Source organism: Apodemus sylvaticus, chromosome 8 (assembly GCF_947179515.1).
Source record: "Apodemus sylvaticus chromosome 8, mApoSyl1.1, whole genome shotgun sequence".
NCBI classification, from domain to species: Eukaryota; Metazoa; Chordata; class Mammalia; order Rodentia; family Muridae; genus Apodemus; species Apodemus sylvaticus.
In genome coordinates this window covers 116,510,482-116,534,936 of record NC_067479.1, presented here as the reverse complement: position 1 = coordinate 116,534,936, position 24,455 = coordinate 116,510,482, and the positions used below count along the sequence as shown (strand labels likewise).

General features: G+C 45.5%; 1 protein-coding gene across 5 annotated transcripts in view; it reads right to left on the bottom strand.

The window, feature by feature from the left end:
- Window positions 1-6,937: 6,937 nt before the first annotated feature.
- The window catches only part of Thrb (thyroid hormone receptor beta), a 337,372-nt gene continuing 319,854 nt past the window's right edge, over window positions 6,938-24,455 (bottom strand). For all 5 annotated transcript variants that reach the window (XM_052190378.1, XM_052190377.1, XM_052190380.1 and 2 more), the window contains 4 exons: window positions 22,895-23,100; window positions 13,546-13,692; window positions 10,963-11,221; window positions 6,938-8,335 (listed from right to left, as the gene is read on the bottom strand). In XM_052190378.1, the coding sequence (XP_052046338.1) occupies window positions 8,094-8,335; window positions 10,963-11,221; window positions 13,546-13,692; window positions 22,895-23,100 (854 nt within the window). In that variant the 3' untranslated portion in view covers window positions 6,938-8,093. The remainder of the gene's footprint in view (window positions 8,336-10,962; window positions 11,222-13,545; window positions 13,693-22,894; window positions 23,101-24,455) is intronic.

The window sequence follows — 24,455 nt, the reverse complement described above, 5'->3', positions numbered from 1 at the left end:
TTGAAACAGAAGGTGTCATAACCAGGATTATTTCTGGAAGTGACAGACTAGGTGACTTTTGGGTTGGAGGTGTCATATTCTTCTGAAGTGTTGTTGGGCCCTGCTTATTGAGGTCAAAGTCTACCATTGTCCATTCTGAGCTCTGTGTAAAATGGGAGAGTCCCTTAACCAACAGGGCTTCTCCTTCTCTGACCTTGTCTGGAGAACCTGAAACCCCTGTACCCTCTACCTGCAGAATGTCATGTTGACTTGGTGAGATTACAGGTTCAGGTTCAGATAAGAACCTGTCCAGACAGCACCTGAGATTCTTGGAATGCCCCTCCATGCAAACAAGGGATTCATAGAACTTTAAAACTCTAGTCAATGATTAACATTTACCCTGAAAATTCCTTTCTACTCTTCAAGGTCCGTATGCACCCCTGGTTCACCCCAAAGTGTATGCATTCAAACCCATCCCGAATAAAGCAAAATCTAAGATCATCTCAGAGAGCTGTTTCATTGAAGATCATCAGAGAAGGCCCTCTTCCCCCTTCCTTCCTCCTGGCACTGACTCCCAGTTGAGCCAGGATTCTATAGAACCCCACCTGCTCTGGACTCCACATCAGCCTTTTAACTCAGTGTGCAGCAGCATCTGGACACCCTGCAGACTTACATCCACAGCTTGACACCAAAATACATACTACAAAGTATTATTTAGAAATTAACAAATCAGAGGGAGTCCTGGAGCCATGGAATCTCTTAGGAGTGCACCTCCTAGAAGATGCTTAACCACTGCACTCTTACCTGCTCCAAGGGGCTCTGAGGCCCTTGAGTATCTTGATGTCTCATCTCTAGGGATCTTGCTGGGGCCTCCAGAAATGTGAAGATCCACCAGAAAAGACCACTCAGGCACAGGTTTAAGCCTTTGTTAGGCAGCCAGTGACTACAGTGGGTGTTCAGGACTTCAGTGGGGACCAAAGCTTTCCTCAGAGTGAGCTTTTAAGCAAAAACAAAACTAAACAAAATAAAAAGAACAACACAACCACACACATACACACAAACAAACAAAACACATCCTGGGTGACACACCTCAGTTAGCAAGAACAGTTAAAGTGGAACTACAGAAGTCAAAAAGCAAAGTTAGTACATTTAGGGGCTTTCCCAGAACTATGGACTTTGATGGATCAGGTCTTCACTCTAGTTTAGGTATTTCTGCCTGAATGTGACTCCCATCATGGTATCAGTTGTGCTGAGGTCTGCGGCCTGTTACATGGGTTATTAACAAAAGGAAGAGGACATGAGAGTGTGAGGAAGGAGTAGAGGAATATGATCATGATTGTCTACACATATGATTGTTAAAGAAGAAGAGAAATATTATTTAAAAAACCTTCTCAGTTCTTTGAAACTAAACAGTCCAGCTCCAGAAACCTATGGATCAAGGGATATTTGTGCTCTTCTTGGATTCCATTTATTTGGGGGCCCTCTAGTTCCATATCAGTGTGATTCGATCCCCCCTTTCCTGAAGAAACTCACCCGCACCATTCATTCACCAATAATTTTATTTTTAAAGTTGAGAGTGGTATAGTATGTGGTTTCCTCTTGGAAGACAAATACTTCCATTTTCCTGTTTTCTCAGCCTCTCCTTTCAGGATTCCCAACCCTTACTGCTATAAATTCTTTTATCATATATCATAGTTTTCCTTAAACGTGACTCCAAGTGCTTACAAGACAAAATACCTTAGTGTGTGTGGGTGTATGCCTTTAATACCAGCAGTTGCTTGGAGAGGGTGTCAGTTTTCTGTGACTTCAAGGTCAGACAGCCAGCACTATACAGTAAGACTATCTCAAGTACAAAGACAAAAATATCTTTGGGTTAGGCCTCTAGAAGTCATTGGGACAACACATAAATGCCACAAGGAGAAATCACCACTCATGTTAAGCCCAGTGAGCACATTTGCAGCAGATCTAGTCTACTGAGGGTTGAGGTAGCCTTTCTTTCCATGTATGTGGGTTTTTTTTTGCAGTGTAATAGGTAAGCAGTTTTGGAAGGTAAGCAGCTTCCTTATCACCATGGTGGCTTTCATTACCCTATCATCAGAAAACTCATGTTCTCTCATGTGCTTTGGAGGATTTGAGGTACAATGTAGGGTGAAGCAAGAGTCCTAGGACAGAATAATGTTCATACAAGGCTGGCCAGCATCACATAACATTACACTGAAGCTCTGTGGCTGGGTGCCATTGGTACTCTCAAGTACCCAGTGACTAGTGAGTGATGTTTTAACATGAAGGGAAAACAGGAGAAATCCCTAAAAAGTCCAATTAGTCGCTCACTTGCCAGTGAACTTCTCTCAGGGGCTGTAGGCATCCATGTTATGATGTGTTATTATTACAAAAGTCCTGTATGACTTTAGTGCAGGTAGTAAAACTAAACTTGCCATCTCCTCTGGGTTCAAAATAACCACTGGTAGAGTCATAAGGCACACACAACTGTGTGCTTCTGGTATGAGGAAGGCATTTGGTGTCTATATGACTTGGAGTCAGACTGAGAGCTGTTCTTATTTCACTCCACCCAAGAGCACTAGAACAGACTACTTTGTTATTTTGAAGATATTTTTTCTTTTCTACACACATCTGCCTTCCTCAAGGCAACTCATCATGTGCAAGAAAATGCAAAGGAACGGTTGTTAGCAGCCTGAGGAGACAACATCCTTCATTTACTGTGTTCTTCATCACCTGAAGTCCTTTAATTAAGTAAGGTTTCATAGAAAGAAGATTTCCATTGATTTCTATGAAGTGTCATACAAATATTCAAGGGAAAATGGCCTTTGATTGACTCTCTTTTCTGTGGGGTAACATCCTCCACTTTCATGCCCAAGTATGCTTAAATCAAAGTGTCCTCCAAGGTTCTTTGTCTGGGGTTGGGCTGCCCACCCTCCCTTTCCACTTCCTACCCCTAACTCTATGACAGTCATTGCAAAATAGCCTAAGAGTAAAAATACCATGTCCTGGAGAACAGGAGAGTAAATTGTTAAAGTAAAAACCTGTGTCCCAAAGGACTTAGCTACTTACCCCCTGACAGGACCTCAGCTGTTGGATGTTCAGCTTTGAAGAGAACTCCTAATCAAAAACTTTAGTTGAGTGCCTCAACTTCCCTGGTTGGTTTTTCTTGTATGCAAGCCCCATTTGATGATGTACTCTTTTTGATGCTAATTGTTCTTACCCTAAGGGACACTCCCCTCTGCGCGTGTTCTGTGTTTTCTCTTTGAGAACCTCAACACACTGCTTTGATGGAGCTGCCTTAGATTACTTTTAGATGTTTTGAGTACCTGATTTGATGTCTGTCTGCCAGTTTGTCTGTGTGTGTTTCTCCCTTCCTTCCACATGCTCCCCAAAGGCGAACTTGTCCATCTCAGTAGGATGTTAGATGTGCCTTACAAGATGTGCCCTTCAAAGTTCTTTGTCTGGGGTTGAGCTGCCCACCCTCCCTTTCCATTTCCTACCCCCAACTCTGTAACAGCGATTGCGGATTTGAAATTCCTTCCCTGCCTCAGTGCTTAGGTGGGAGGCAGCCCCTTCAGTCCAGAAATATTTAAAGAAAGAGACAGGCACATATATCCATTGTAAGCTTTTTCTTTTTTGAATTTAAGCTTATGAGTACCTATGCCCACTATATTCATAATTACAATTTAATATCTGCATACAAAAGCTATGTAAAAATCCATTTTCCCAAATATACAAATTTTCTTTTTGGATAGTTTAAAACATTTGATCACAGATTTCAACAATTTTAGGCTGAAAAAAATATTACCAATCTAGCAATAGCAATATCACTTAACACTGTTTGCAAAACACCAATCTTCCACTGACTGTAAACCTCTCTATTCCATTCGTACCTTTTTTGTTTTTGTTTTTGTTTTTGTTTTCATTTTTCTGATTCTTAGGGCATGAACACATTGTGGGAAAAAGAATGGTCTTCTCTGAAGAAAACACGGAGAACTACTTTGGCTATCTGATGTCAAGAGAAAGATGCCAATGTCACAAAGAACAGCCAAAAGGAGGCAGTGGCACGAGGCCACGTGAGTGCGCATGCGCCCGACACCTCAGCAGCATAGGGCGTGCCTACAATCTCATTCTTTGTTCCACATTGTGCTCTGTTGTTTATTGCCCGCGTCCTCAGAGGAAAGACTCACATCTGATTGTCTTGTGCATAAGGTGGGGTCAGTTTGAGCTGTGCAGCAGAGAGCCACGGACAGTGTTTACTGCGCGGCGTTGCTCCGGAGGCAGCACTAATTAATGTGGAAACACACTGAAGAGGTGTAATTGTTTTTCATTTGCAAACATTTATACAACACAGTAAAAATTCTGGGATAAGACCAAACCTTTTTTCTCCCTAGCCTTTTTTATATGTATATGTTTTATAGTCTTTTTTTTTCTTTTAAAGATTAAGGTAAAATGTTTCAATTGTAAAAAATACACACCGGGCAAATCCTTACCTGGATAATAAATATCTACATCACAGTACAATAAAATTTCTTCTCTATAAAATTTAAATATGGATCAGTCTATCACTATCAAAAGAGACACTATGCTAATATTTCCATATTATTAAAATAACAGGAAAATTATGAGCTTATTCTAGGACCTGATGCCATCGCCACTGCAAAGGGCAGAGATTCAATTGTCTGTCATCGCTTATTGGAGGAGGACCGGTAGTTTGGTTATTCACTTAAATTAAGTTCATGAAAAAGGTTTAGCCTTACAAAACTCTGGCTACATCTCAAAAACCATAAGACTGATATCATAATTTATGACTCATGCAGCAAAAGGTCAATATGACATGGGTAGGCTTGAGTTCCACAGAATGAAGAGGCTCAGCAGGTCTCGAGGCTGGCTTGGGGAGGGTGAGTGTGAGGAGGCCAAGGCGTGGTGCCAGCCTCCAGGTCACTGCGAGAAGGACAATGCCAAACAGAGCCAGCCTGGCCCTCCCCGAGATCGCACTGGGACAGAGGCAGGGACACGCCAGGCTGAGGCTTCACTACAGAAGCGCATCGCTGAGGACCGAGGCTCAGGGATTAGAAGAAGCTCAGAGGCGGCACGTGGTGTTTTCGGCAGAATCATGGAGAAGTTTTTTTCCTTGCAGTTTCTAGAAGTTCTGCACTTTGAAACTGAAGTGCAAAGTACACTTGAGGCAACGAACAGACACACGCACACGTGTACACACATACACATACACACACGTCTGCTGCATGTGCACAGCTCTCTTGTTCATAAATCCCACTTGTTGGTGAGCACCCCAGCAGGGTGGGCTGTTCCCCTTCCCTGGAATGTCTCCCGCAGTGGAGCAGGTGTGAAGGTTCTTAACACCGTGTCCACACTTGATTTGAAAGTCTGGACAAGATTAGAAGAGAATGATTTGTAAAAAGAGAAGAAAAAAAATTGGGAGCAAATCCCTCAGAATCTAGTTTCATAAAATGAGTTTCTCGAAGGCGTGCCTTTGGCTGTCCTGACCTCCTACCAGTCTGGCTCCTTCCCACCAGAAAACTGAAGCTTGCAAGTCTTGCTTGGTACACAGTACTCCACGTGCTTGCTAGAGCTGGGTCTGTCCCTGAATGGTGAGCTTTTGTGGAGGGAGGTCACTTTGCTCTGGCTGGCTGGGTTGGGAGAACTGGGTTAGTAGTCCCCAGTTCTTAATCCTTCAGGCACTCTGAATGACTCTGGGTCAAACCCTGCACTAACACCAGGGCTTCTGACACCCTTTGAAAACTGTCAGAATCAGGAAACTTCCTTATTTTGAAGGTTGTCTGAGAAGTTGGTGTGCCTGTGCAGGACTCACCTGCCTGCCTCCTCTTCCCTCCCTTTGGAAGGAGAACTGGTCTCACAGGAAACTCTTTATTGTTTGGACGGAGGTCTTCCAGAAGAACTGACATAGGGAACACATGGTTACTGAATTTCCTGAGGCAGGAAATTTCCTGAGGCTGCCTGAGAGAGCAAACTTCTGGCAGATGTTTGAACATGAATCTGTGGGGCTTCTTCCTTCTAGTCAACCTCTACACCAAGTCTACATCGAGGTTTTATTTGGGAAATCAGGCTAAATCCTTTAGTGACAAAACATTTCTGCTTCCTCTGTTATTCTATAGTCTCTTGGGACCTTCAGTGCTGTGCCTCTAAGATTCAGGCCTCCAAGGCCATTCTGCCCTCCTCTGAGTCAAATTCTCATTCTCACTCAAATTGAGTGCCCAAATACATTCCTTTCGGAAGCTACAAATTTGAATATAAAAGGAATCTTTCAAAGACACCCCCTCTCTTTCCTTGAAGTCAAACAATAGGGAAGAGAAGAAGGGTTTTTGGAGATCAACTGATTTCCTAGGAGGTAAGAAAACTGAAACTGTAAGGTCCTAGGCCTCAGAACACAAACCAGACCTCAGGCGCCTCGACTTCCAATGAGGCCAAAGATGCTCCACCAAGCCCAGTGCAAAGAAGTGGGCTTCCTTGCTTTTCACAGTGACTTCCTTTATTTTTAGGGAATTCTCGCTGATATGGCTTGTTTTCCCCAGCATTTCCAGGCTAAGGCAGTAAAAGGCAGGCAAGGAATAGTTCACATCTGGGATGCCAGTGAAGAGTCAGTACATTCAGTTGCATGGGTACAGTCTTTGCCCATTTTGGGGTAAGTTGTTACTACTTGTTGCTTAGAAACATCTATTCTACATGGTCACTGGGGATTGGCTGGGCAGCAGGTAATAGTGTTTCCTATGCATGGTCTGCTGTATTTTATGAGGAATATTTGCCAGGGTAATGGTGTGTAAACTACAGAAGAGTTAGTGTTCAGAGAGAGAGGGAGGGGGAAGGAGAGAGGAAGGGGAGGGAGAGGGAGAGGGAAAGAGAGGGAGAGGGGAAGGGGGAGAAAGAGAAGAGAGAGAGAGAGAGAGAGAGAGAGAGAGAGAGAGAGAGAGAGAGAGAGAGAGAGAGAGAGAGAGAGAGAGAGGAGAGAAGCTATTTAGTGCCTCAGAATCTGGAGAGGTGGGGGACCACAGCGGTGAGACTGGGAGACAAGGAAGGGATGGGGATATTTGTGAATAAGTGAAGGGCTTGCAGACCCGGGGGCACTCCCTAATCCTACAGTCGATACCATGAACAGTTCTTTTCCTTTGAATCCAATTGTCCCTGCACTGATCTTTTTCAGGGATTTTTCCAATCAAGACCGAAATTTCAACATGTCTGTCCTTGATTAGAGGATTCAATCTACAGGGAAACATCATGAACTCAACACACACAGCCTGGATAAGACCTTAGTGAGCCAAGCCAGGGAGAGGACTGCTTCACAGACCATCCACTGAGAAGGGACTGCACTCTGTAAACTCTGAGCTTCGTGGGAATGGCTTGTGAATCTGTCTAAGCTGTAAAGGTGCCTTCCTGCTTGAGGTGCCTTTTAGAAACTATGCTGTAACATTGATGATTTCCAAGCTCTATGAGCATACTAAGAAAAAGACTTTCCTTGTGGCCTCAAACCAGTCAAGTACCTGCATGTCAAGTCATACTCCTGTTCAACTTGAGGTAAATCACAAGGTTACAAAAAGCAATGGAAAGGAAAGTTGATTTGTTATGGTGTGGACATTCCTGCACGTTCCAAGCCAGGCTGCTTGGAGAGTAAGTGTGCTGGAAATGGTGAGCTCCTGAGTAGAAACTGCTCCTTTTCCCCTTAGCTTCACCTTGCAAACATCCGAACTGGATCACATTGGATCAAGATGACTGTGGTCTCAGTTTTAAGGCTTCTTTAATCTTCTGTAATGCCGTTTGACTTGCTTGAGTCTGCCCAGGGACAGATGGGAGCTGGTGATGACTTGGTGCTGGTGAAATAACGATTGTCCCCTACTCAGCCTGCACTGCTGTAAACCCTTTAAAGCATTCACACTAAGGACTAGAGAACAAAATGCAATGCTTACAAAGACCCACATTCAAAGGACAATTTCATCCAAGTCTATGCCATTGATGACCCACTGACCATCTGATGATCTCACTCGACACCAAGAAACGAAGAAACAACAACAGAAAGCTACAGGTGGAATGCAATGGCGCCCAGTCGTGCTGCAGGAATGACAAGAACCTGTCCAGTACACTTAGTCCTCGAATACTTCCAAGAACAGAGGCGGGAAGAGCTCGGTGGGGCACTCCACCTTCATGTGGAGGAAGCGGCTGGCATGACAGGCTCCAATCATCCGCAGGTCTGTGACCTTCATCAGGAGTTTGGGCCAAAAGTGTGTCACATGGTGCTTCCGGTAATTGATATAGTGTTCAAAGGCCAACAGGAAACTGTCTTGGTATTTCTCGATTCTCTCAACACAGGCTAGCCCTGGGCGATCTGAGGGGAGGAAGAAGAGAGATATGAGTTCAGAGGTGGAAGGAGTGTGTTTGTCTGATTCGGTTACAGATCTTGGAACTTCACTGCTCCTTGGAGGGAGGGAGAATGCAGTTTGGGCTGTAGAGTACCAGACACCAAGGTGACAGTTGAGATGAATACTCTGATGGGGGAGGGTGCAGTGCTGAGATGGATACTGAGGTAGGGGAGGGGTGTGTGCCGCTTCTGGGAAGCCACAATGTGAGCAATTTCACTTTACCCTGTCCTTCTTATCATGATACTCTCTCTCACCAAAGGCGTGAAGGCAATGGGACCAGTCAACTGTGGACACAAGCTTCTGGAACCATGAGCCAAGGTGAATCTCCCATCCCTCAAGTTGGCTTTATGGAGTGTTTGTCATAGTAATGTAAAAACAGACACATTTGTCATCTCTACCTATTCTCTCTTCTTACTGACTTATAATGGTGGAAATATCTTATTACACAATAATAAAATCCATTTCCATAAGCTGATGATAACTAAGAAAATAAATGCTTGCAGAAATACTTATCAAATAAAAAAGTTTCTTTATGAAAGCCAAAGGTTCTTGCTGGAAATTTTGTGCCCCTGAGAACTTTCTTGTTAAAAACAGGGTAGTAAGATTTGGAACAGTATTGAAGTTATACTAGTCTCACATTGATTCTTTCTTTCTGCTTTATTTAGGGCATACAGTCAGAAGATATTGCAGAAGAAATAGTTTCCTCCCTGTGTAAGTCAACATCATTTAAATGTTCTTGTATCAATAATGACTTGCTTTCATTCCCTCCATGACTATAATTCCCACATATGTTCAATTTCTATTTTAATTTAGAGAGGCTGTATCCACAAAGGTGGCCCTTAGAGAGGCTCCAAATCATATTCCCCCCTCTACCCCCCAGGACTCTTGGTTTCCTGAAGCATTCAGGGTCATATGACCGTTGATGTTAGCCTGGATACCAGCTGTGCAGTCCCCCTACTGTGAGAACTTTCTCCACATGGGTATCAATCTCTCGAAGCCCCCAAGGCCCTGATAGAATAAGTCTGGTTGCAATTTTATGATACATATAGAATCTCATGAGGTAACAGTAGATATATTACTTCTACTGGTTAAAAGTAAGTAACAGGGAGGGGCTTACATCAGGGTAAGAACAGTAGGTACTGGGAAAATGGAACTCTCTGGAGTGTGCCCGAAGTCACCCAAAGAGTTCAGTGTGCCATTCTATCTATATTTGAAATTTTCCACAAATATCACTGCTTTAAAAATATCTGCCATATTTAAATTCTATGTAGGAAATGAATTTCTAGATCAACTTAAGATACTTGGAAAGCTTCAGCTGTGTAGAGAATTCTGAAGGTGTCTGTGACTCAGGCTTTGTGGATGTTTGGCCACACAACACTGGCTTGACATGTCTATGACCTCTAAGTGTAACTAGCTGAGAGGGAGATATGGTAAGGTAAGCAGGTAGTGACAGAAAATAACAAGCACTAAAGACATAAAAACCTGTTCTGAATGAAGAGGAGAGTCTGAAGCAACTTTCAGTATTTCAAGACTAGCTGTCCTTAAACAAGGAAGTGTGCTTTGCATTTATTCATTATGATGTAAGTAGAAAGAGCACGGGTCAGCTCTGTCATTAAACTTCCACTGTTGGGAGCTAGAGTTCTGACAGATGTAGGTTAGAAAGATGGCAGCAGGTTAAAGGCAATAGCATCATGTCCTCTCTGGTAGGGTGATGGTGAGGTCACTGCTGCTTGGGCTGGAGCTGGGTCAATGGAATGTGGCTGTGCGGTTTCAGTCTAGTCAGCTTTCGTTTTCACATGCTTGAAGCCCTGGGTTGTGGGGCCCAGAAGCCATGTAAGGGTCTGAGTTCTCTTTCAGAGGAAAAGCTGCTGGGAGCGCCCTCTGCAGCCATGCCAGTTCCAGCTCTAGCTAGCTCAGATGTCCGAAGCACCCACTTCTGAGTTGGTGTGCTGTTTAGTCAGAGGAAACTAAAACTTGAGCTGAGTAATCTGTAGGGTGGCGCTGTCTCTCACATCTGTACCTAGCAACCGCAAAGGCAGAAACAGGCAGGGTAGATGGATGAACTGTCTGCAAATGGGATCATTTCACAGGGTCTCAGCTGCCCCTGCTCCCTTTCCCTATCTAAATTGGGCATCATGCCAAGACTTAGTTACCTTAGCCAATCTTCACAGTAATACAATGAGATAAATATTCTAATTTCAGTTTTCTTTGGAGACATGCAAATTCAGACAGCTGAATGGTAACATGCTGGTTGGGACTTAATACAAATGCCCTGGGAGTGAGGCTGGAACCAAGGGAAATGCCACAGATATAACTGTTTCTACGACAATTTCAAAGCGCATCTGAATTAGAGGCCAGTGTAGTTTATCCAGTGAGTTCCAAGGCAGTCAAAGCAATGCAGCATTAGACCCCAGATAATCCCCCATCCAGCTCTCTGCCAATCGACCCCTCTAGCTTCTTGATGCAGGAGACTCAGATAAGACTCTGAAGCTAAAGGGACACGGACAATGCATTACGTGATGGGAATTAGCACCAGACCCCACCCCCACTCCACGAAGCTCTTCTTACACTCTTGAGAATCTCACACACTCACCTGAAGACATTAGCAGGACGGCCTGAAGCAGGGCAACTTCCGTGTCATCCAGGTTGAAAGATGACAGAGACATGCCCAGGTCAAAGATGGCATCTGACACCACCCCAAGACCCCCATTTTTCAGCTGTCCCCGTGTCACTGCCATTTCCCCATTCAAAGTTAGAGTCTCGCTGTCGGGGTCATAGCGCACAGCAGCTCGGAGGGACATGATCTCCATGCAGCAGCCTTTGAGGAGGATGATCTGGTCTTCACACGGCAGCTGGAAAGAAGCAGACACGTCAACACAGAAGAGAGGACGAGCACCAGCGTGGGTGTCAGAAAAGCAACCACAGAGCCCTGGTGGCTAACCTAGGTCTGCATCCTCTGAGTCCTTACTCTCGCATCCCCTACCTGGAGACACACTTACAGCCATGTTTGTTCTGAGACAGTCTCCTGTGTAGTTCTGGCTGGCTCAGAATTCACTATGCAGACTAACCTGGCCTTAAAGTAGTGGCAATCTTCCTGCCTTCCAAATGCAGGGGCTACAGGTTTATAATAACATGCTCAGATTACAGCTACTTAAAAAAATGAATTCCAGCTTCATTCATACATGTCTATGCACCAAAGGAGGTCATTGGAATGATAGGCCGCATGTTGGTGCTGAGTTCTCTGGGAGAGCAGCCAGTGCTCTTAACTGCTGAGCCATCTCTTCAGCCCCCTCAACCACCATTTTCAGAACTCCAGATTAGTCTTCGTAGTCTACATTTCTTGTAGCACAGGTCTTCAACTAGCGTTATAGGTGTGCAGAAACCTCCATCAGCCAGCCCTTCATTTGGGAGTTTTATTTGAAAGTGCTGCTGAGCAAAGTTCAACTCATCTCTTTTTTATTGTATGTAGCTCTGCTGGTCAGAGGGCAACTGAGCTTTTCAGGAAGCACAGAACTAGAAGGTGCCAGATGCAAGTGACAAAGGTGGTACAAGCTCTGCTCATGGTTAACTAGCAAATCCAGGCCAGAGGTGAAGCCAGGACCCAGTACCCTGGCTTCCAGGTTGCTATTTTTGGTGACCTAGAAGCCCAATAACAGGAAGGAAATTAGAAAAGGTACTGTTTGTTCATCATGGAGAATGTTCATAAATATTTATTAAAAGTATTAAAAGTCAGAAAGAGGCAAGTTTTTTCTCTGTCTCGGTTCTTATCCTTAGGCTACTGCTCTGTCCTTCTGGGTATGGAGTCTATGGATGCTCAAAAATAAGCAACAGGACATTTCTCCGTCCGGTATCTGATTCACCCTCAATCCAGCTTGGCTGTCCTTACTGAAAATTCACAGCATAGAAGAGCTGGCAGTGAAGGGGGCAGATTCTCATCCTACACAAGGAGACTTGATCCTCTCAGCTGAGGTAGAACTACACACCACTCATAAGCTTATGGAGGAGGCTCGCTACAGTCTGTGCTGTCTCGACACGCTAACTCTCGGGGCTTCTCGAAGGGGTGAGAGCAAGGGACGGTCTGGCACCTGATGGAATTTTGCAAAGGGAGATAGATGTGCCACAGAGGATCCGTCCAGCCCTATTAGGTTCAGAAAGCCAGAGGCAGGATGAAAATGTCATGATGAAATTGAGCCTGGGAGATAGCACAGTCAGGATACGGTGCTTGAACCTGAATCCCAGTCCCCAAACCCATGGGTTTTTACTTTTTAAAGCCAGGTGTGGTGGTGGTGGTAGCACCCACTTGTAATCCTAGGGCAGGGGAGGAAAAGACAGGTGAATTGCTGGAGCTGGCTGGCTGGTTAGCCTAGCTTACTTGGAATATTCTAGAAAATCAAAGAGAAGAAATAACAGCATCAGTAGCTAAGATGTGTGCAGTGCCTGTCACTCGGGCAGGGCAGAAGGACAACACTCTATATGTGTGCTCCTATCTGAACATGCCAACTGCTCTAAGAGACACCAGTGTAAACCTCAAAGATGACACAACTCAGGTCAGACACTCCTGACCAGGATTCTTGCCCATCCCCTGCAGTGGCTGTTTTCCCCTGCTGTAGGCTAGGGCTGTCAAAGTGAGGCAGTACGTAAGCTGAGGTGTGCTGGAAACCGTGCTACCTGAGGGAGCAAGTGTATCTGAGGGAAAGCATGGGCTGGCTCTGCTGTGCAAGCTTCCCAGGATCCAGAGAGGGCAAGAGGCCAAGCTCCCAGGAAAGAAGAAATCCCTACAGAGACTGTGAGAGTCTTGCTGTGAGGGCCATTTGGCTTCAATTCTGCATTCAGAACCGATCACGTAGCCATCATCTAGGATATTCTGTAGAAAGACTATAGATGTAAGTTCAAACTGCAGCAATCTACTTGATAAGCTAATTTTGTCTCTCACCCAGCAATGGCTGTAGGGAGAAGGGACAGTTGGGGAACCAGCCCTCTTCTGGTGGGAATAGATCCAAGGTCAGGCCTACCGGCAAGTGCTCCACCCTGAGCTGCAGCCCCAGCGGGCAGTCTCTTCTAGTTTTGCAGGCCGCCACGCTTTCCCAGCAGACAGTTCTGCTAACTGCTGTTAAACAATACCCTGCGTGCTTGGAAGTGGAGCTATAAAGAAAAGACAGAAGAGCCATGTGCTCACCTCACAAAACATGGGCAACTTTTTGGCAAAATCCACCACTCTGGTGATTGCTGGTGTGATGATTTTTGTAAAATGGCTGAAGGCTTCCAGGTCAACCTTGCCGCCTTCTGGGGCGTTCACAATGGGTGCTTGTCCAATGTCTTCTGGCTGAGGAGGAGAAGTGAGAACAATTTCAGGAAAGCTGAAGAAACCTGGGGTTATCACAGCCTTCATATGGCAGAGAGGCAGGGCTATCACTACTGGTTGTCCCTGTGTGTTGACAAAGTGGATACATTTCACATCAGTTATGTCTTTCTTTGGCAAAAGTCTTTGGCCATTGCTTTAATAGTCCTCCTCGGGGGTGGGGACCCATCTCCCTCCCCCTAGAGGTAATGCTCACAGGATTGTTGATGGAAAGAAGTGGGAAAGAGGGGAAGAGAGAGAGAGGAAATGGAGGGGGAGAGAGAGAGAGAGGAAGAAAGAGATAGTTCCTGCAGGGAACTCAGTTGTACAAACAGAGCAAACCTTAGTGCAGATGGGACATCTGCTTATCTTTTATGTCTCCAGAGTTCTTTGTTGCTTACTTGCTGGAAGGCAGTCCATGCCTACACTGGGCAGAGTGGACTGTGAAGTGGTTCTCAGGCCTTTCCTGGACCTGATTCTTCAGAATCATGGTTTCAGCCTGACCCCAGGTGACTTGTGCATGGTAGACTTCCCACATGCACAAGTCATGTGTCCTCAGTGTGCATTCTCCACTGGGTTACTTTGTACTGTTTTTCTGTATTTCCCATGAGGATAGACACGCCTCTCTACTGCCCATTCTTGTCCTCGTGGTACTAATAAGCACCACGTATGCATGGCTGACAGCACATAGATGCCAGCCTCCACTCCTCTAGGCCATGTGGCTCACGGAAGTCCAGGCCTTTGGATAAGTCCAAAAGCAGGAAAGGGAAACATGTCTGTAACTTCTGACCACTTTCCAACACCTGGAAACAGATGGTGTCTTCAAGCATCCTCTAGGAGTTGTAGATGTCACCAAAGACACCAGCGACTCATGCCTGTGGGATGACAGCCATCTTTGTCTAATACTATGTGAACAGATGTGCGGCAACCACCTTTCTCCCTACATGCTGTCCGTGGTCACGCTTCACAGGACAGCAGATAACGTGCCCTCAAGTTGCCGGTGTATCAGGCCGCAGGAGCAGCCAGGCCCTGAAAACCTTGGGAGGAATGTCAAGAATGCATGTGTTCACAGCAAATGTGGGCAGTGCTGACCTCTGAAATTACCCATAGGTCCATCTGGTTTTGTTGCTGTTGCTGTTTTTTTCTTGTTTTCGTAGTAGTGAATGGATGGATCTGGGTTCTGCCATGTTTTCGTGGTGAATGGGGATATTTGAGGTAACTGATGACGTGGCCTTTCTGGACACAGATAGGTTGGATAGACTAATGATGAATACAGTTCCTGTCCTACTTTCTGTCATTGCCTGAGCTAAGGAAAACTGAATGTTAACCCTATTTTGGAGACCACTGTTCCCTGCATCTGGAGAATATCCTTACTGGCTTGTGTATTTTCTTCTTCCCCTGAACAGGAGGCTGTTCTTGCTTCCTATCTTGTTCACAAGCATGTCGGGAAGGAAGGTCATCTGCTAAATGAACATAGCCATTTTGATTTAAAACTATCATATGTGTGTGTGTGTGTATGTGTATGTATGTGATATATATGTGTGTGTAGGAATATCTCAGAATAATATAATATTGTGTATATATGTGTTCATATGTATATATATATGCATTGGTACATGTCATGTGCATATGTATGCATGTAGAAGCCAGGATTGATGTCAGGTGTCTTCAGTTTCTTTCTAGATGCTTCTGCTCATCATAATGATGAATTTTAATTTATTTTAAAAATGTATTTATTTAAAAAATGTATTTATTTTTATTTTATGTTTACATATGTTTTACCTACATGCATATATTACATGTGCGTATGTGTGTGTGTGTGTGTGTGTGCACACCATGTATGTGTCTGTTGCCTGTGGAAGTCAGAATAAGGTATTAGATCCCTTGGGACTGGAGTTGCAGATGGTTTTGAGGCGCCATGTGGGTGCTGGGAATTGAGACTTGCTCCCCTCCCCCCCAGAAGAGCTGCCAGTGTTCCTAACTGCTGAGCCATCTCTTTATCCCCAGACAAGGTCTCTCACTCAATGTGGAGCTCACTGGTTCAGTTAGCCGGCCTGTCCAGTGAGCTCCAGGGATCTGCCTATCTTTGTCTTCCTAGTGCTGGGATTTCAGGAATACACTCTGCCCATGTGTTGTGCTGGAGATCCAAGCCCAGATACTCATGTTTGCATAGCAAGCACTTTACCAAGTGAACATCTCCCCAGCACCCAAACATTCAAACATCCACTGGGCTTCTCTAATATGGCTGACTATTGAAATGGTCAGCAGTGTCCTGGACAATGCTTCTGCCTACCAGTTTCTATTCCATCTGTGGGTAGAGAAGCAGGGGGATCACTTCCCGTGGCCGATGACTTGAGAGACTGAGGAAAATCATGCAAGGGAATATGACAATGATCAAATTACAGCTTAGATGTAACTTCACAGGACTTTCTGATGGCAAATAAACAGCAGAGTAGAACAAAGGCATTCTGATGTATCCTTAGGGTTTGTTTCCATAATGGACCTCAGGTACTAGGGAAAAGAGGAAGCATCTGTGAGGAGAGCAGCTGCCTCCTAGTACAGAGAGCTGAGACTGCGGAGTGCAAACACCTGTGGCTTGCCTGTACATTTTCACCATAAGGAATGCACACTGCACACTGTATATGTATGCACAGATACATAATGGATCTGTTAGCTTACTGTGACTAGTTAGTTGCCTTGGGTACCAAGGATCCTATGTCCAGTATGTAACTGTGCCCTGATACCAAGCATCCAGTGATGCCTCTGGTTTGTGTTTACCTGTGGAGAGGGCCTGCTTAGCTGCCCTAGATTTCTCAGAGGGCATTCCAACAGTAGCACTGACTGCAGTCCTCTAAGCCCTCAATGAACCCCCTGGCTCAGCCCATCTGACCTTTCCACCTTTATCCCCCAGACTGCCTCTCCTTTCCACTGGACCGTTCCTTCCTCTAAAGCCCCTACTCTAGTCTGTCGTCTGTGTTCATCGAATCCTGTCGACTCTGAGACATCCTGCTGGATGACCTCACCTGAAATGATGCTGACCTCCTCTGTACAGTCACGGTGGCCAGTGGGTGTCACTTTTATGGCACTGAGCCTCTCTTACTCTTATTTTTGATAGTTATGCAGGTGTTCATCAGAGATACAGCCTCCTCAAAGGGAAAGGACCAAGGCTCTGTGCTTCTGCCTGCTGTGCATCAGGCCTTTGGATGAAGTGGGGCAGGCAGCTTTCTTGTTCGTACATGTCCCTGCCAGCACACATCCAGTCAATACTATGGGCCAGCTTTCACTCCTGATGCTGAGATTACGGCAGTGATCAGTGTCTCTCCTAAGATAAACTGCTTTGTGGTGAGGAATGATCAGTGATAGGCAAGAAAAATAAATTCACTGAAGACCTCTGGTTTGTGACCAGCCTGGAGATGACATGTTAGTTTACCATGGTCAGGAGACAGAGGGTACCAAGGTCTTGGTGACAAGCAAAGAGGTCAAGGCTTTGGGCTGAAGAATGTCAAGGAGACAGCCTTCCATGGAGTTGAAGGAGAAACAGTCAAGGCAGAGGGAGAAGCCAGTAGTTCTATTTTGAATGTGAAATGTTCCTCATGGGTTCACATGCTGCACATTCCCTGGGGTGCTGTTTGAGAAAGCTATGTAACCTTCAGGAAGTGGAGTGTGACTGGAGCAAGTAAGTCACTGGCAGGTAACCTACCAGATTTATAGTCAAGCCCCCAGTTCCAGTCCCTTCTCTACTTCCTGAGTGCTGATGCCAGGTGCCTTCTTGGCCATTGTGATGGCCAGTTATTACATCAGCTTGACACTAGCTGGGAAGGAGAGAACCTCAACTAAGGACACGTCTCTGTAGGATCTGGCAAGGCAGTTTTCTTAATTAATGATTGATGTAGAAAGACCCAACTCATTGTAGGTGTCTGTCCCTGGGTTCTGTAAGAAAGTAAGCTGAGCAATTTATAGGGAGCAAGCCAGTAAGCAGCATCCCTCCATGGTCTCTTCATCAGCTCCTCCAGGTTCCTGTTCTGCATGAGTTACTGTCCTGACTCCCTTAGTGATAGACTTATCACTTAGTGATAGACGGTTACCTGAAAGTATAAGATGAAATAAACCCTTTCTTCCTCAAGTTGCTTTGGTGATGGTGTTTCGCTGAAACAGTAACCCTAACTAGGATGGACATGAGGGACTATTCGTCTCAAACTGTAATCCAGAATCCTTCCCTCCTTGAAACTGTCCATGTCAAGTATTTGGTCAAAAAATCAAGAAGAGTAACTAATATAGAACTGAAAAGTTCTGAGGACAGAAGAGACCCAGGTGGGTAGAGCCTGGTAGAGAAGGATTGTTTTCGGGCCACATGGACCACAGGAGGACAGAAACATCTTCTAAATACAAAACAATGCTCATTGGAGGGCTACGAACAGGCAGAGGCCTGACGAGGTGTATGGCTTTTTGGTTCGGGAGGGGTGAGCGAGACGATGCGGTGGTTCGAGCAGGTTGAGATGGGCTGGACCATGGGCTCACAGCACAGCAGCCAGAAGTGGAGACCCTACATAGATGCTTTGGCACTCCCAGCTCCCTAGTTCCTCTGGGCAGTACGGACAGCGAGGTATGAAACAGAGTTCAGGAGTATGTGCAGGTGTGGCATCGGCTTCCATTCTGCACTGGGGAGGCTGGAGTTACACAGACCTCTGCCAGCTGGCTCTCTGGGTTGAGGTTTCCTTAACATTGTTTCAGTTAAGTAGGCAGTGTGGCCAGTTGGCCTTGCTACAAACGGCTGGCTGAAAGCCAAGAGCATCTTGGCTTAGTCTGGTATCTCATTTATGCAGGAGGAGTGGGGTTCAGCCAGGTGGATGAGTTCTTCTCTCTGTTCGCTCAGCACATGTCTGCTCACACCGCTGGAAAGCAATGTGGAAGGACCCGACAGTCTCAGGGCCTGGTGCCTGAGACCTGGCTCCAGGTTTACACATTCTGGCATGAATGGGGTAAGATGAGAGAGTCGTACAGTGTAGGGAAGATGTCTGGAGCACGATGCTGTGCACCTCTGTGTCCATTACCATGCTTAGTTTTACCCTACCTGAGGAGGACAAACGACCAGAAAAGGAATGAATTAAAACTTACTCAAGCTTACACTATTAGGAAGGATTAGAGCCAGGCAGTCTGGCTCCAGTGTCTGCGCCTGAAGCTAGGCTCTCCCGCTTATTTCTGAAGTGGTGATAGTTTGGAGCCATAGACTGTGCCCTGTCCTCACCTCACAGACCACACAGGCACCTATCTGACCCTTCAGTCTGTGCCCCATCTGACACTGTACCAGCTGAGAATGTGGTCATCAGTCAGTGATTCGGCTGGGGTAGAAACGGCAGATGTGCCCTGACTTGAAAGGCCGCATTTCATTCTTGGACAGACAGTCTTCCAGCCGCACCTCTAATGAACCAGGGAGAATAGTTGCACTGTGTCCACAGATGACAATGACAATGTACACAGCTTGTTGCAGTGGGTGTGGGTTTTGTGCTAATGTCTTCCAGCCAGGCCATGGAGAGGGTAGAAACCAGCCTCCCTCCTCAGCCCGCTTTTGTTTTCATAACAGCATCTTCAGTGCTGAAAACATTTCTGTTACCTCAGAGACCGAAGTAGGTTGAGGAAAATCACGGAAAGAGCATAGTTTGAATGCTTTGAGTGTGACTTGACAGCACGGCTTTAGGCTTACCATGAAATGTCATGGATTTTGCAAACGTTCCTCACCTGCCAAACACCCTCATTTTCTCATAAGGAAGTACAACTGTGAAAAGCAGATCAAGCCACCATCTCTCTTTCTGACTTGGCTGGATCCTGATCTTACGGGATCAATGACGAAGTAGCTCCTTTTGGGGACCAGACTGTCACTCCTAATAAATGTCAGCTTCTGTGACAGCATGACTTTATCCCTCACAGCTACTGCACTATGCCACAAGCCTCGTCACACCCTTTTCCAGAACAAGGTAGGACATTAGCACATAAAAATTAATGAACTACTATGTAGAGTTCTAAATACAAAGAGGAGACATAAGCTGTGTAGGAAATGTAAACCCTAAAAAGTCCCCTTAACTGTAGAAAGGTCATAATCATTGCTTTAGTTGCTGTAATAAAATAATCCCACCAAAAGCAACTTAGGAGAGGAAACAGTTTATTGAGCGTATACCTTCCTTGTCATAGCCTCTTACCAATGGGTGCCACGGCAAGACGTCAAGCAAAAGCGGTTTCTTATACAGCTCAGTCCACAGTGGACAGTCCCCTCTTACGTCAGTCAACAATAAACACAGTTCTTTACAGAATTGTCACATAAGTCACAAGTCAATGTGATTTATTAAGGCTTTGCCTCTCAGGTACTCTAGGCTATGTTAAGTTGGCAGTTAAGGCTAACTAGAGGTTAGCTATGGTGTTTTAAAGTAAGATTTCTTGACATTCTTATAACTGAGACTAAGAAGTCAAGTAAACATCTCTTTTGCTAAAATCCTATTTTTAAATGAGTCAGAGTATAGCCATTTTCAAGTAGAGGGAAGGTTCTCTCTACAGGAGACAGAGCCTGTGTATACTGAGAGGTATTGTGCAGTGGCAGCTATTCCTAGGTATGCTTTTGAGAGTTTCACCCACAAACACTGGAGAGTTAGTGCTTAGTGGACCTAGGTTGCCCTAGTTCCATGATGGTGCAGGGCTGATCCAGGCACCAAGGGTGTATGGTAGAGATGGGATAGAGAAGGAGCCCACTCCACCTAGAAACCCTAGGAGCCTGGCAAAGAGAAGCCATCATTTACATTTGGATCATGAGGGACACTTTCTTGAACAGATCAGGGATCTATAAAAGGTGCATATCACATGACACGCTGTACTGCACAGCTGGGTATAATAGCTGCTTTCATCAGCTTCCTGAAGAAAACCAATGCTCTGACTGAAGTCCAACAGCAGGTCAGTTTGCCTCACCTTTCTGCTTTGGATGATCAAACTCATGAAGACTCTCAGGAGCCTCGAAGGTGAGACCTCAGGCCTGGTTGTTATGTCTTGATATTTTGCTCTTTTCTGTTTTTAACTCTCTAGTTAGAGGGATGAAGTCTTTCCCCAACTTCCACTCACAAAAAATCTGTCCCTTCATACTGTTCACAACCTTCATTGTATTCAGCACTGACCACACTAACCATGTTTGATATCCCCTACCGCTTGCCCTTGCATAAGGAATATGACTTACTTATGATTCCCATAACATCTGATCATTAATACTTCTCCCCTCCCTCCCCCTCTCTCTCCTGTGTGTGTGTGTGTGTGTGTGAGTGTGTGTGCACATGCACACGCACAAGCACACTTGCATATGTAAGTGGTGAACCCCAGAGACCAATGTGAATGTTATTTCTTAGCTGTCCATCTTACGTTTTTAAGACAGGATCTCTCACTGACCTGTAGATCACTAGATATGTTAGATTGGTTGGCTATCTGAGCTCTGTTTTCATTTCTCCAGTGTTGGGATTACATGCATGTGCCGCTATGCCTGGCTTTAGCTTGCTTTATTTATTTATTTATTTATTTATTTATTTATTTATTTATTTATTTATTTATTTATTTATTTTTAAAGGAGTGCTGGGGACTAAAGTCAGGCCCTCATGTCTATGCAGCAAGCATTTTAGGGACTGAGCTACATACTTCTATAGTTCTAATGGATGCTTCTTAGATTAAAAAAAATAGATCTTGGACTGGAGAGATTGCTCAGGTTAAGAGTGCATATGACTCTTGTAAAGGACCTAAGTTCAATTCCTAGCAGGCACCACCTGTAGCTCATAACCACCTGTAACTCCAGCTCCAGCAGGATCTGACACCTCTGGTCTCTGGAGGCATCTGCACTCACATAAACATATCCCCACACAGACTCATGCACCATCCATCCCCTACAGACACACACATACATACACACAACTTAAAAGGGTGTTATCCTTCTGATCTCTGGGGTGTCTGCACACACAAACATATATCCCAGACATGCATGCATATACATATACATATATACACATATATCTCCATATGGATATGCATGCATACATGTACACATATCCCCACAAAGACATACAGACATGTACATAGCCCCACACAGAAATTCCCCATACACATATACATATCCCAATATAGACAAATACACACTTACACATATCCGTACATAGACATACACACGCACAGACACACAGACACACAGACACACAGACACACAGACACACACATACACACACACACATCTTGTAGTGGTTTGAATATGTTTGGCGGAGGGAGTAGCACTATTTGGAGGTGTGGCCTTGGAGTGAGTATGTCACTGTTAGCATGGGCCAGGAAGGTGCTCACAAAAGTCTTTATGAAGGCAAATCCCATCCCTGGGGTGGCTAGACACTGGCTTGAGCAGGAAGTCTGTTTAATGAGGTGAAAGGGGAGACTTGAAACCAGAAGACATGTTGACTTTGGGCCTGGCTTAGTCACTGCCGTATCATCTGGGACATGTATATGTGACCTTGGGCTTGACTTGCCTATCTATAAAATGGGGATAGCAACTCCAGAAACTTCAGAGCACCAGGAAGTCTAGATGAGAAATGGATGGGAAGGGGTTTTACTCTAGAATCCAGAAGTGCACACAGATCCAGAAAGGTCTGCCTAGTTCCTAGGCTTTCCTCATCGCTATGGCTGTATTCTCCGCCTCCCGAACTAAAGCTTTTATTCCAGACAAGCAATTTGACTTTGGCACATAAAAACTGAAATCTGAGTTCTGCTATGCTTCCTTCTAGAGATTCTGCTGAAGGGGACGTGTGGACAAGCGGAGATAGCTGAGTGAAAACGCTGGAGGTCTAAAGGCAGAAGGGGCGGGGAGAAGGGGGCGGGGGTGGGTGGGTGGGGAGAAGGGGGCGGGGAGAAGGAAGGGAAGCCAGCAGGTAGCAGACATTCCTGAGGAGAGGCTCTAGCCTGGCCTCGCCCTGAGGTTGGAGGCCTGGGAAGTTGCTCTGGGTTCCAGTGAGTGAACACTGTTCCAGGAGCCCCTGTAACCCCGCTGGCACGACTGCAGTTCCAGCCACTCTGAGCTGCAGCCATCCATCACAGTAATGGGAGACTAATGTCAGAAGGGTCCAGAGGACTCTAAACTTTGGCAGAAAATGAAGGATACATAGATAGTGAGCTTGGTCAGAAACCTTACCAGAAATTTCCGTTTCTGCTTCCAGTGGCTGCCCTGGGCATTGGTGGCCACGTGGGCCTCAGTGACTGTCTTGATGAGCTCCCATTCCTCATCCGTGGGCTCTGGTTTATGCCCAATTGATTTCTGTAGCTCTTCCCGCCGCCTCTTCTCACGGTTCTCCTCTATGAGCTTCCGCTTGGCTAGCCTCTTGCTGTCATCCAGCACCACTGCAAGGCAGAAAGGTGAGAGGACCCACGGCTATTGCAGAGCTTGGAGCAGATTCTGAGCCTCGGGTCACATGGGACACAGTCTTCCTCCCGTAGCAAACAGCCCACTACAAGCCCAGTGTCCAGACCAAGTCTCGAAAACAGAGCTTTGAAGGGACGTGTGTGTGCACCAGGAACTCAGTTCTACAGAAGAAGTGGCTGCAATCGGACTAAAGCAGAGACTTAAAACCACACTAGCAGAGAAGTCAGTTGGGCAGCCATCTGCATTCATCCCGTGGCCCCCTGGGCTTCCCATGAAGGAAGTCTTCTGGAGTAGTAACTGACAGGAGGGGGAGGGCTCTTCCGGCTCCCTAAGGGCAGACTGTGATGTGGTTTGACTCTTTTGAGCCTTACAGGTACATCTTTGCAAATCTTTGTACCTGCTCTGTCCTCCATAGCAGATAAAGAGCCTTGGACTGGAAGACCCTAGGGTTTGAGTCCTGACACCAGCACCTTCTAGCAGTGTGACTGCTAAGCAAGTCTGTTAGGTTTTCTGAGCTTTCATGTGTCCCTTTACTGAGATGGGATCAATAATGCCCACATACAAGGTATTCACTATGGCAGTGTGACTATGGTAAGTGTTCAGTAAATATAGTCATATTTACAATTTATGCAAGAGGAACAAGAAACCTATCTTTCTATGGTTAGTTTCCAAATAGACGATTTCATTAGATTTGTAGTAAGATTGAAAGACTCAGGTTTTACTTTATTTTACTGAATTATTATTATTATTATTATTTTTATTATTATTACTAATTGTGTGTGTGAGTGTGTGTGTGTGTGTGTGTGTGTGTGTGTAGGTGCACACATACCATGGTACATCTGTGAAGGCCAGAGGCACATAGGTGCACACATACCATGGTAATTCTGTGAAGTTGGTATTCTCCATTGACTGTGTAGGCTCTAAGCATCAGAAAGCTTGTGTGGTAAGTCCTTTTACCTGTCATGCCATATTTCCTACTTGTGTGTACGTGTGTGTGTGTACGTGTGTGTGTGGGGGGGGGGAGTAGTGAACCTCTGTGTACACAAACGGAAGCCAGAGAAGCAGGCCAGGAGTTTTCCTCAACCCTCCCTCACGTTTTTTGAGAGAGGGTCTGTCACTGAGTTTAAAGCTGTCCCTAACCCAACCCATGTGGTCATGGCAGCAACACATGTGTGGCAGGAGGTTAGAACTCAGGTCTTCTTGCTTTTACTGCAAGCACTCTTACCCTGAGCATAGCTCAGGCTTCAGATGGGATCTAGGCCTCAGGACTGATGGGATCTAGTCCATTCTCTTCTTCACAGAAGAGGGACCAGACTGTGGCTTGTCTAAGGTC